We start from the raw sequence: 11789 nt of genomic DNA on the forward strand, positions 1-11789 counted from the left end.
TACAACAACCAGAGCAGAAACACTTTTTGGCAAGATAGACAGAGGAGTGTTCCAAGATGTAGGAGGAAAACCAGATGAGTGGTCTCCTTGGGAACCTCAGAGGTGCTCAGGTGAACTTGACAATACCTCTGAATACTGGGTTCACATCAAGGATGACTTCAGTGTGACCTTGAGCTTGTCTCTGTCCACTAGGGCTCGCTCTCTGGCGGGGACCTGGCCGCCTAGTTCCCATTAGTAGGGGAGCCGCCCAGCTTCAGTTTCTCCAGGTACTGGGCATGCGCGGGCCTGTGGCACTGCAGGACCTTGATGGCATCTTCAATCTTGAACCACTGGCGCTTTCTGCGGATGCTGACCGAGTCTTCCCAATCCTCCAGCAGCTCGGTGACGGTGAGCACGAACACGTAGGTCCGGTGCTTGCGGTCCTGGTTCTGCTCGAAGACGCCCAGCAAGCGGCCCAACTTGCCCTTGACTCCCGCCTCCTCGTACACCTCGCGCACCGCCGCGCAGTCGGGCTCCTCCTCGGGCTCCACGCCCCCTCCGGGCACGATCCAGCGGTCGGGGTAGCGGCTGCTGCTCACCAGCAGCACCTCCTCTTCGCGCTCGCTGCGGAGGCACAGGCACGCTGCGCGTTTCCTGTAGCCCTCGGGGTCGTAGGTCCGCGTCTGGTTCGGCTTCCACTTCATCCTCTGCTTCGCCAAAGACACAGCCTCTGAGGTCGCTTACAGCTGCCTAGGGAGCAGCCAAGGAGCTCCTGCTGGCAGGGATGGGGCCTGGAGATGCTGGAGGGGAGCAGAGCAGAGTCAGGATAATCTTTTCTAGTACCATCATTTGCCTGTAAAATTCCTCATGTTTTTATTTATTCTTACCTGTATTATTTTATTTTGTTAATAAACTACATTTGTTTGAGTACTATCTGGGTTGTTTCCCGCTTCTGATTATTGCAAATCAGGTGGCTATGAAAATAGTGACTTTGGTGGGGAATATTCAGGGTATATGCCCAGGAGTGAAATAGCTGGCTCATTTGGTTGATGTGTTTGTTTCTAACATCCAGGAACAACCAAATGGTTTTCCAGAGTGTTGGCACCAATTGCCAATTTCACCTATTTCTTTACATCCTCCCCAGCATGTGCAGTTATTGGAGTTTTGGATCTCAGCCATTCTTAATTTTGTGAGTTGAAATCTCCAGGTCATTTTGATTCACATTTCCCAGAAGACTAAGGACGTTGAAATTTTCCTTAAGTGTTTCTTTGTCATTAGAGATTATTCTAACAATGAAGTAAAGGGAGGATTGAAGGGCTAAAGAGGAGGGTGACCCCATAGTAATTCCTCCAGTCTCAAAGAACCTAGAGTCTAGACAGCTTCCAGAAACTGAGCCACCCTACCTGTCAGGTGAACATGCTTGTCCAAATCCCCCAGTACCTAGCATAAGAGTTTCAATGTGTAAAACTGACTCAAGATTTCCTAGAGATTAGAGGAAAATGCCATGCAGCAGAAATTGGAGGTGCGTTTTGTATTATTCAGGGTTTTCTGGCCTCACAGAACTTATTGGCAGTCTCTATATAGTGAAGAATTTGTTGGTGACTTACAGTCTGGAGTCCAACTCCCCGATAATGCTCGTCAGCAGCTGTGAAACCCAAGGATGTAGCAGATGCTCAGTACCACAAGGCAAGCAGGCAAAGAGAGACAGCCTTCCTTCTTGTAAGGTCCTTATATAGGTCTCCGACTGAGGTGTGTCCCAGATTAAAGGTGTGTACCACCACACCTGGATCTGAGACTTGCTTTGTCCCAAATGACCCTGAGCTCAGTGATCTCCTAGCCTTAGTGTCCTAAGATTAATAGCCTCTATGCCTCAAGATCTGGATCAAAGGTGGGTCTCCCAATTCTGGATTGTGGCTCATTCCAGATATAGTCATGTTTGCAAACAGAAATAGCCACTAAGCATTACACTACTACAATTCAGGCGGTGGTGGCACACATGTTTGATCTCAGCTTGTGGCAGGCAGAGCAAGGAGGATCATCAGACACACCAGAAGAGGGCCTCGGATCTCATTACAGATGGCTGTGAGCCACCATGTGGTTGCTGGGACTTGAAGTCAGGACCTCTGGAAGACCAGTCAGTGCTCTCAATCTATGAGCCTCTCTTAACTACTGAGCCATCTCTCCAGCTCACCTATCCTGGGTTCCTTGAAAGGATTAGACCACATATCAATCAGCAGATGAACATGCCTTCTTTTGACTTTATTTTTACTTTAAGCTTCTTTAGACAGGATCTTCCATGGCTGAATTGAAGCCTGCTATATAAAGTAGGCTGGCATCAGATTTAAAGCTCATCCAGCCTGCGGGTTCCTGTTGCTCTCAAGGGTGGGTATGGGAGGAGCGGAGAAAGCTAACTATGAATGAGATACAAAGTCTATTAAACACACACATATTTTATATATGTAAATATGCATTTACACTCAAATACACACACACACACACACACACACACACAGGTTATTTCCTGCACGTCTGAGGACACCCTGAGTTCTATGAAGATAAGAGACTAGGAATCAGTGACAGATACAAATACCATTTGTTTGTTGGTCTTTTGTGTTTGTTTGCTTGTTTTGCCTTATTTACTAAGTTATGAGTCTATTTATTTATTTAATGTGCACGAGTACATGTCCCTGTCTTCAGACACAGATGAGGAGGGAATAAGGCACCGTTACAGATGGTTCTGAGCTACCATGTAGTTACTGGGAATAGAACACGGTCCCTTGGAAGATCTCTTAGTGCTCTAAACCGGTGAGCCATCTCTCCAGCCCCTTGCTTTGCTTTGTTTTAAAGACACATATCATACCTGGCTGTTTTGACAGTCACAGCCTCCCTCTGCCTCCCTGTTGCTGAGATTAAAAGCACATCAAATTATGCCAGGCTTAAATTCAGTAGTGAAAGCACTTGAGAATCTCACATCTGACATTCCAGCTCAGACTGCCTTGAAGTCAAGGTCACCTTGACATTCTCAGTGAGACTGTCTCAAAAGACAAAAACAAATCTAAATAATAGAAAAAAAAATCCCACAGGAATCACAGTGCCCAACTAATAATTAGAGGTAATTGAGAACACACTTGGACATTCAGGTTAAACGGCCCACAGGTGGCAGAGGTAGGACAATCTCTGTGAGTTTCAGGCCAATCTCTTTTGTTTTTTAATTACATTCCAGCCATTGCCCCCCTCTCACAGTTCCTCATCCAATCCCCCCTCTGCTTTGCCTCCAAAGGGTGCTTCCCTTCCACTCCAACACCCCTCCATCTCACCTACTCTAGGGCTTCAAGACCCTCCAGGATTAGGAGCATCTTCTCCCACTAAAGTCACACTAGGCATTCCTCGGCTACATGTGTGTTGGGGGCTTTGGAGCAGTCTGTGTATATTGCCTGGTTTGGGGGCTCAGTCTCTGGGATCTCCTGGGTTTCCAGGCTCACCGAGACTGGTTTTGTAACTATGGCATTGCCCTCCCCTTCATCTTCTTCAATCCTTCCCCTAACTCAACCTTAGAAGAATCTCGAACGGCTGAAAAGCACTTAAAACATTTAAAGTCATTAGTCATCAGGGAAATGCTAACCACGATGAACTCGAGATTCTACCTTACAACAAACAGAATGGCTAAGATCAGAAACTCAAGTGACTGCACATGTTGGTGAGGATGTGGAAAAAGAGGGGCAGTCTTTCTTCGCTGGTGGGATTACAAACTGGTGCAGCCGCTCTGTTATACAATCTGGTGGATCCTCAGCAAATTGAAAACCCTCCGACCTGATGAGACAGCTATTCTACACCTGGGCCTTTACCCAGAAGATTGCCCACCATGACACAAGCACACGCTCCACTATGTTCATAACAGGCGAATTTGTAATAGCCAGAGATGGAAACAACCCAGATACAGTAGAATACATACAGAAGATGAAGTTCCTTTACACAACGGAAGATATTCAGCTATTAGAAAATGAGGACATCATGAATTTTGGAGGCAAATGGATAGAACTAGAAAATACTATCCTGAGTGAGGTAACTCAGATCCAAAACAACATGCATGGCCTGTACTAACTGAAGAGTGGATATAAGGCAAAAATACAGAATATCTAGGATACAGCCCAGACAATCTTATGGAGACAGAACTCATCACATACAAGAAGAACCCACCAAGTAATACATTATAAGAACAATTTAAGGAAGGACAGGGCTAGACTAGGTTGCATGAGATGAGGTATTCTTATGGAGCCGAGGGACTCTCTTGATCTTGGACACTGCTAACAGATCACCATAACGAGGCCTGAAAAGGCTGTGATTCCAAGCTACGAGAAACAGATAGTTCTGCTGTCTGCTATGACCCTTTGTATACCTTCCAGATGACCTTTCCCTTTGTAGCCACACCCTCCCAGCCCATACCAACCTCTGATGAAAAAGCTGAGTTTCTACCCACTTGTTTATTTTCAGATTTGAATGGTGTAGGTAAATTGGATCAGATCCATACACAGGAAGATTCTTAGGCGAAATCCGGGTTCACAAAAGTTTCTTGAAGCCAAATTTTTGTGATTGATGCCTTTATTCACATTAGTTTCAAAGCAGAGGTAGGTAGATCTCTCAGTTCAAGAATACTCTTGTGTACAAGCATAGGACACTTGTCTCAACCTCAATTTGACTATATATTGGCATCAACCTCAGGACATGACCTTCTATTTTCTGCCTGAACAACTCAACTCATTGTAGTCTAAAGCCTGTGGGTATCAGCATGGGAACGATTCAGCCTATGGCAAGAAACTACAGCAGTAGCTTAGTGGGCCAACATGGATGTTGGGAAGTCACTTGCACTCAGTCAGACCAAGTCCCCTCACACTGATTCCTACATTTCCTCCATCGGCTGCAGCTCTTCATAGAACATGAGATTGAAGGGACAGAGCCAGGAGTTCTTACTCTTTTCTCCTGTAGAGCATTTCCAAAAATTCACTTGGTTTGGATTCACATTTCCTTGATTTCTGACACTGGGTCTGACCACATAACCATAAAAGGGAAAGTGATGTAAGCAGAAGGATTCACTGGCATGTCTATCTCACATTCCCAGTCTTTCTTTTTATTTCTTTATCTTTTCTATGTTTTTCATATTTATTGGATACTCCCTGTATTTACATTTCAAATGTTATACCCTTCCCCACCACTTCCCTCCTTCCTCCCCTCAACTTGTTTCTTCCAGGAAGGTGCTCCCTCTCCCAATCACCCTCTCCACCTCAGTGCCTTGGCTGATTGATGATGTTGCTCTTTCCATGAGGGTGCAAATCTTTCAGCTCTTTCAGCCCTTTCTCTGGCACTTTCACTGGGGTCCCTGTGTGGAGTCTGATGTTTATCTGCAAGCATTCTCATCTGTGTCTATATGGCACTTGGGGAGCCTCTGAGGAGACATCCATATCTGGTTCCTACCAGTCAATACTGCTTGGGATCAGCAATATTGCTTGAGTTTTGTGTCTGCATATGGGGTGATTCTCCAAGGGAGGAAGTCTCTGTAGATCTTTTCTACAATCCCTGCTCCTCTACTTAACCTTGTATTTTCCTGGCCCCAGTTTTGTTCTTCCTTCTTTGAAGGACTGAGCGTTCCATATTATGGCCTTTTTTTCTTTTAGAGCTTCACAAGTTCTGTGGTTTCTTGGGTATTGTGAGACTTTTTAGGGGGGTAGTATCAACTGATAAGTGAGTACATACCCTGACTGTTCTTTTGTGGCTGGGTTACATCGATCAGGATGATAGCTTCAATTTCCACCCACTTGTCTAGGAATTTCATGAACTCCTTGTTTTTAATAGCTCAGTAGTACTCCATTGTGTATGTGTACCATAAGTTCTGAATCCATTCCTTACTGGAAATCAAACACTGCACCTCAATGAGTAGCAAGCATTCTTAAACACTGGATCTTGACTCAAAAAGAACATATATGCAATTCAGATTGTGCCCTTTGAAGCATACAAGTGTAAATCTCTGCAAGGAAATAACAATTAGGTGTTTTTGTATTCTGCAAAGTCTAGGAGAAGAACGGGGCAGATATGAGATGACCCAATATAATGGGCCAGGAAGGAACAATAAAAAATTATGAATTTAGAGAATTCAGTAAAAAATCCACGTTCTCATTCAAAACCAGTTTTATTGGAACCTATGGGAAATTATGATGCTAACTGGTTACAGAAGGTAACAATATCAGACTTCAGTGCCTCCCCAATAAAGGAGAGGAAGAGAACCTCAGCCTCTGGGAGCCTGGAGGTACAGCTTTCCCCTGCCTGGACATGGCGATCTGTTACCAGTGTCCAGAAGAACTAAGTCCCTCAGCTCCACCAGGATACCACACCTCATGTAACCTGCTCCATCCTTGACCTCTTGAAATTTTGGTTATATGATTTGTACTTGGTGGTTTTTGTTTAAAAGCGGTTTTTTTTTTTTTTCTAAGTAAGACTGCCTGCTCTGAAACCTAAGCAATTTTTATTATTTGGCTACTAACCACTTACCAATTAGTACATATCATGCATGTCATTTTTGGTTTGTATTACCTCAATCAGGATAATATGTTTTTTTAAAGGAATACAGTTTTGCAATTTTTATTATGGAAAGTTTCAACCATATACAAAAGCATAGAGAATAATGAATTCTCAGACATCTATCACACAGCTTCAACAATTATCATGTCAGAGTCGATCTTGCCTCATCTATGGACAAACTTATACCACCCTGATTATACTGAAGCAAATAAACAGTAGCATCTGTGTAAATTTTCAGTACAGTTTTCTTAAAGATAAAGGTTCCTTTAGAAAGCAAATCCACAGTACAAATCACAAGCAGACACTCCAGTAAATTATAATGTGTGGTTTTATTTTAAAATCTGTAAGATGTGGGGACACAATACATTTCACTGGTACCATGAGGAAGAGTGTGAACACTAAATGGGAGTGCGAGCCTTTCCCAATACAGTGGTTTATAATGAAAGAGCGAAACACAACAAGCAGCCGAATCAGAACCTCTTTGGAACCCTTTGGAGAAGCTGTGCAAGAAGCTGACATCACACCCACCCTGTGAAAAAATCTGCAATATGTCCCTGTCCTTGGTATAAAGTTATCCTTCTGGCAAGAGTTGAGCTGAGCTCCCTCATTTAAATGGTTCATTTTGTGTTTTCCTTTACAGAGGTCTCTTCCCCTCGAAGTCTTTCCAAGGGACACCGATGTAGCACTCTCACGCCTCTGCACAAACATGCAGAGAGCTTGGTACTGGGGAACCAGCTGAAGGTACTAGGGAAGGCACGGGAACCGCAGCCAAATGAAACAGGGAGCGAGGCAAAAGACACTTAGGCAAATAAATGGCCCAATTAGCTTGGAAAACTGCCAACATAGCCGTTTCTCTTCATGCCCACCACCAAATACAGAATATTGAATCAGTAAATCCAAAGGCAGCGGATATTCTACTGGCACCAGATTGGAAGGGAAATGTTTATCCACAAAGAGACTACAAAATACTAATAGCATCAAAGATCTCCAGTGATGCCAACCGTATTTCAAGTAGTGTGTTGGATGCAGAATATGCAGAGTAAGGAAAAACAGTCGTTGCTCTCAAAGGTCTAATGAAGAAGGCAGACACATCCGAAAAGCGCAACGAAGGCTGTAGGTGCTGAATTAAGTCTGTTCACACACAAGAGTACAACAACCAGAGCAGAAACACTTTTTGGCAAGATAGACAGAGGAGTGTTCCAAGATGTAGGAGGAAAACCAGATGAGTGGTCTCCTTGGGAACCTCAGAGGTGCTCAGGTGAACTTGACAATACCTCTGAATACTGGGTTCACATCAAGGATGACTTGAGTGTGACCTTGAGCTTGTCTCTGTCCACTAGGGCTCGCTCTCTGGCGGGGACCTGGCCGCCTAGTTCCCATTAGTAGGGGAGCCGCCCAGCTTCAGTTTCTCCAGGTACTGGGCATGCGCGGGCCTGTGGCACTGCAGGACCTTGATGGCATCTTCAATCTTGAACCACTGGCGCTTTCTGCGGATGCTGACCGAGTCTTCCCAATCCTCCAGCAGCTCGGTGACGGTGAGCACGAACACGTAGGTCCGGTGCTTGCGGTCCTGGTTCTGCTCGAAGACGCCCAGCAAGCGGCCCAACTTGCCCTTGACTCCCGCCTCCTCGTACACCTCGCGCACCGCCGCGCAGTCGGGCTCCTCCTCGGGCTCCACGCCCCCTCCGGGCACGATCCAGCGGTCGGGGTAGCGGCTGCTGCTCACCAGCAGCACCTCCTCTTCGCGCTCGCTGCGGAGGCACAGGCACGCTGCGCGTTTCCTGTAGCCCTCGGGGTCGTAGGTCCGCGTCTGGTTCGGCTTCCACTTCATCCTCTGCTTCGCCAAAGACACAGCCTCTGAGGTCGCTTACAGCTGCCTAGGGAGCAGCCAAGGAGCTCCTGCTGGCAGGGATGGGGCCTGGAGATGCTGGAGGGGAGCAGAGCAGAGTCAGGATAATCTTTTCTAGTACCATCATTTGCCTGTAAAATTCCTCATGTTTTTATTTATTCTTACCTGTATTATTTTATTTTGTTAATAAACTACATTTGTTTGAGTACTATCTGGGTTGTTTCCCGCTTCTGATTATTGCAAATCAGGTGGCTATGAAAATAGTGACTTTGGTGGGGAATATTCAGGGTATATGCCCAGGAGTGAAATAGCTGGCTCATTTGGTTGATGTGTTTGTTTCTAACATCCAGGAACAACCAAATGGTTTTCCAGAGTGTTGGCACCAATTGCCAATTTCACCTATTTCTTTACATCCTCCCCAGCATGTGCAGTTATTGGAGTTTTGGATCTCAGCCATTCTTAATTTTGTGAGTTGAAATCTCCAGGTCATTTTGATTCACATTTCCCAGAAGACTAAGGACGTTGAAATTTTCCTTAAGTGTTTCTTTGTCATTAGAGATTATTCTAACAATGAAGTAAAGGGAGGATTGAAGGGCTAAAGAGGAGGGTGACCCCATAGTAATTCCTCCAGTCTCAAAGAACCTAGAGTCTAGACAGCTTCCAGAAACTGAGCCACCCTACCTGTCAGGTGAACATGCTTGTCCAAATCCCCCAGTACCTAGCATAAGAGTTTCAATGTGTAAAACTGACTCAAGATTTCCTAGAGATTAGAGGAAAATGCCATGCAGCAGAAATTGGAGGTGCGTTTTGTATTATTCAGGGTTTTCTGGCCTCACAGAACTTATTGGCAGTCTCTATATAGTGAAGAATTTGTTGGTGACTTACAGTCTGGAGTCCAACTCCCCGATAATGCTCGTCAGCAGCTGTGAAACCCAAGGATGTAGCAGATGCTCAGTACCACAAGGCAAGCAGGCAAAGAGAGACAGCCTTCCTTCTTGTAAGGTCCTTATATAGGTCTCCGACTGAGGTGTGTCCCAGATTAAAGGTGTGTACCACCACACCTGGATCTGAGACTTGCTTTGTCCCAAATGACCCTGAGCTCAGTGATCTCCTAGCCTTAGTGTCCTAAGATTAATAGCCTCTATGCCTCAAGATCTGGATCAAAGGTGGGTCTCCCAATTCTGGATTGTGGCTCATTCCAGATATAGTCATGTTTGCAAACAGAAATAGCCACTAAGCATTACACTACTACAATTCAGGCGGTGGTGGCACACATGTTTGATCTCAGCTTGTGGCAGGCAGAGCAAGGAGGATCATCAGACACACCAGAAGAGGGCCTCGGATCTCATTACAGATGGCTGTGAGCCACCATGTGGTTGCTGGGACTTGAAGTCAGGACCTCTGGAAGACCAGTCAGTGCTCTCAATCTATGAGCCTCTCTTAACTACTGAGCCATCTCTCCAGCTCACCTATCCTGGGTTCCTTGAAAGGATTAGACCACATATCAATCAGCAGATGAACATGCCTTCTTTTGACTTTATTTTTACTTTAAGCTTCTTTAGACAGGATCTTCCATGGCTGAATTGAAGCCTGCTATATAAAGTAGGCTGGCATCAGATTTAAAGCTCATCCAGCCTGCGGGTTCCTGTTGCTCTCAAGGGTGGGTATGGGAGGAGCGGAGAAAGCTAACTATGAATGAGATACAAAGTCTATTAAACACACACATATTTTATATATGTAAATATGCATTTACACTCAAATACACACACACACACACACACACACACACACACACAGGTTATTTCCTGCACGTCTGAGGACACCCTGAGTTCTATGAAGATAAGAGACTAGGAATCAGTGACAGATACAAATACCATTTGTTTGTTGGTCTTTTGTGTTTGTTTGCTTGTTTTGCCTTATTTACTAAGTTATGAGTCTATTTATTTATTTAATGTGCACGAGTACATGTCCCTGTCTTCAGACACAGATGAGGAGGGAATAAGGCACCGTTACAGATGGTTCTGAGCTACCATGTAGTTACTGGGAATAGAACACGGTCCCTTGGAAGATCTCTTAGTGCTCTAAACCGGTGAGCCATCTCTCCAGCCCCTTGCTTTGCTTTGTTTTAAAGACACATATCATACCTGGCTGTTTTGACAGTCACAGCCTCCCTCTGCCTCCCTGTTGCTGAGATTAAAAGCACATCAAATTATGCCAGGCTTAAATTCAGTAGTGAAAGCACTTGAGAATCTCACATCTGACATTCCAGCTCAGACTGCCTTGAAGTCAAGGTCACCTTGACATTCTCAGTGAGACTGTCTCAAAAGACAAAAACAAATCTAAATAATAGAAAAAAAAATCCCACAGGAATCACAGTGCCCAACTAATAATTAGAGGTAATTGAGAACACACTTGGACATTCAGGTTAAATGGCCCACAGGTGGCAGAGGTAGGACAATCTCTGTGAGTTTCAGGCCAATCTCTTTTGTTTTTTAATTACATTCCAGCCATTGCCCCCCTCTCACAGTTCCTCATCCAATCCCCCCTCTGCTTTGCCTCCAAAGGGTGCTTCCCTTCCACTCCAACACCCCTCCATCTCACCTACTCTAGGGCTTCAAGACCCTCCAGGATTAGGAGCATCTTCTCCCACTAAAGTCACACTAGGCATTCCTCGGCTACATGTGTGTTGGGGGCTTTGGAGCAGTCTGTGTATATTGCCTGGTTTGGGGGCTCAGTCTCTGGGATCTCCTGGGTTTCCAGGCTCACCGAGACTGGTTTTGTAACTATGGCATTGCCCTCCCCTTCATCTTCTTCAATCCTTCCCCTAACTCAACCTTAGAAGAATCTCGAACGGCTGAAAAGCACTTAAAACATTTAAAGTCATTAGTCATCAGGGAAATGCTAACCACGATGAACTCGAGATTCTACCTTACAACAAACAGAATGGCTAAGATCAGAAACTCAAGTGACTGCACATGTTGGTGAGGATGTGGAAAAAGAGGGGCAGTCTTTCTTCGCTGGTGGGATTACAAACTGGTGCAACCGCTCTGTTATACAATCTGGTGGATCCTCAGCAAATTGAAAACCCTCCGACCTGATGAGACAGCTATTCTACACCTGGGCCTTTACCCAGAAGATTGCCCACCATGACACAAGCACACGCTCCACTATGTTCATAACAGGCGAATTTGTAATAGCCAGAGATGGAAACAACCCAGATACAGTAGAATACATACAGAAGATGAAGTTCCTTTACACAACGGAAGATATTCAGCTATTAGAAAATGAGGACATCATGAATTTTGGAGGCAAATGGATAGAACTAGAAAATACTATCCTGAGTGAGGTAACTCAGATCCAAAACAACATGCATGGCCTGTACTAACTGAAG

General features: G+C 45.0%; 2 protein-coding genes across 2 annotated transcripts; both read right to left on the reverse strand.

Moving 5' to 3' along the window:
* Positions 1–221: 221 nt before the first annotated feature.
* Positions 222–683, reverse strand: LOC308423824 (diphosphoinositol polyphosphate phosphohydrolase 3-alpha-like; the record flags this gene model as incomplete). The annotated part of the gene is made up of 1 exon (XM_080920597.1): positions 222–683. The coding sequence occupies one exon, from the start codon at positions 681–683 to the stop codon at positions 222–224; it is 462 nt and encodes a 153-aa protein (XP_080776723.1).
* Positions 684–7918: 7235 nt separating this feature from the next.
* LOC308424980 (diphosphoinositol polyphosphate phosphohydrolase 3-alpha-like) lies at positions 7919–8380 on the reverse strand (the record flags this gene model as incomplete). Its single annotated transcript, XM_080922151.1, has 1 exon — positions 7919–8380. The coding sequence occupies one exon, from the start codon at positions 8378–8380 to the stop codon at positions 7919–7921; it is 462 nt and encodes a 153-aa protein (XP_080778277.1).
* Between the last annotated feature and the right edge of the window lie 3409 nt (positions 8381–11789).

Source organism: Micromys minutus, assembly GCF_963924665.1.
Source record: "Micromys minutus genome assembly, chromosome: 9".
NCBI classification, from domain to species: Eukaryota; Metazoa; Chordata; class Mammalia; order Rodentia; family Muridae; genus Micromys; species Micromys minutus.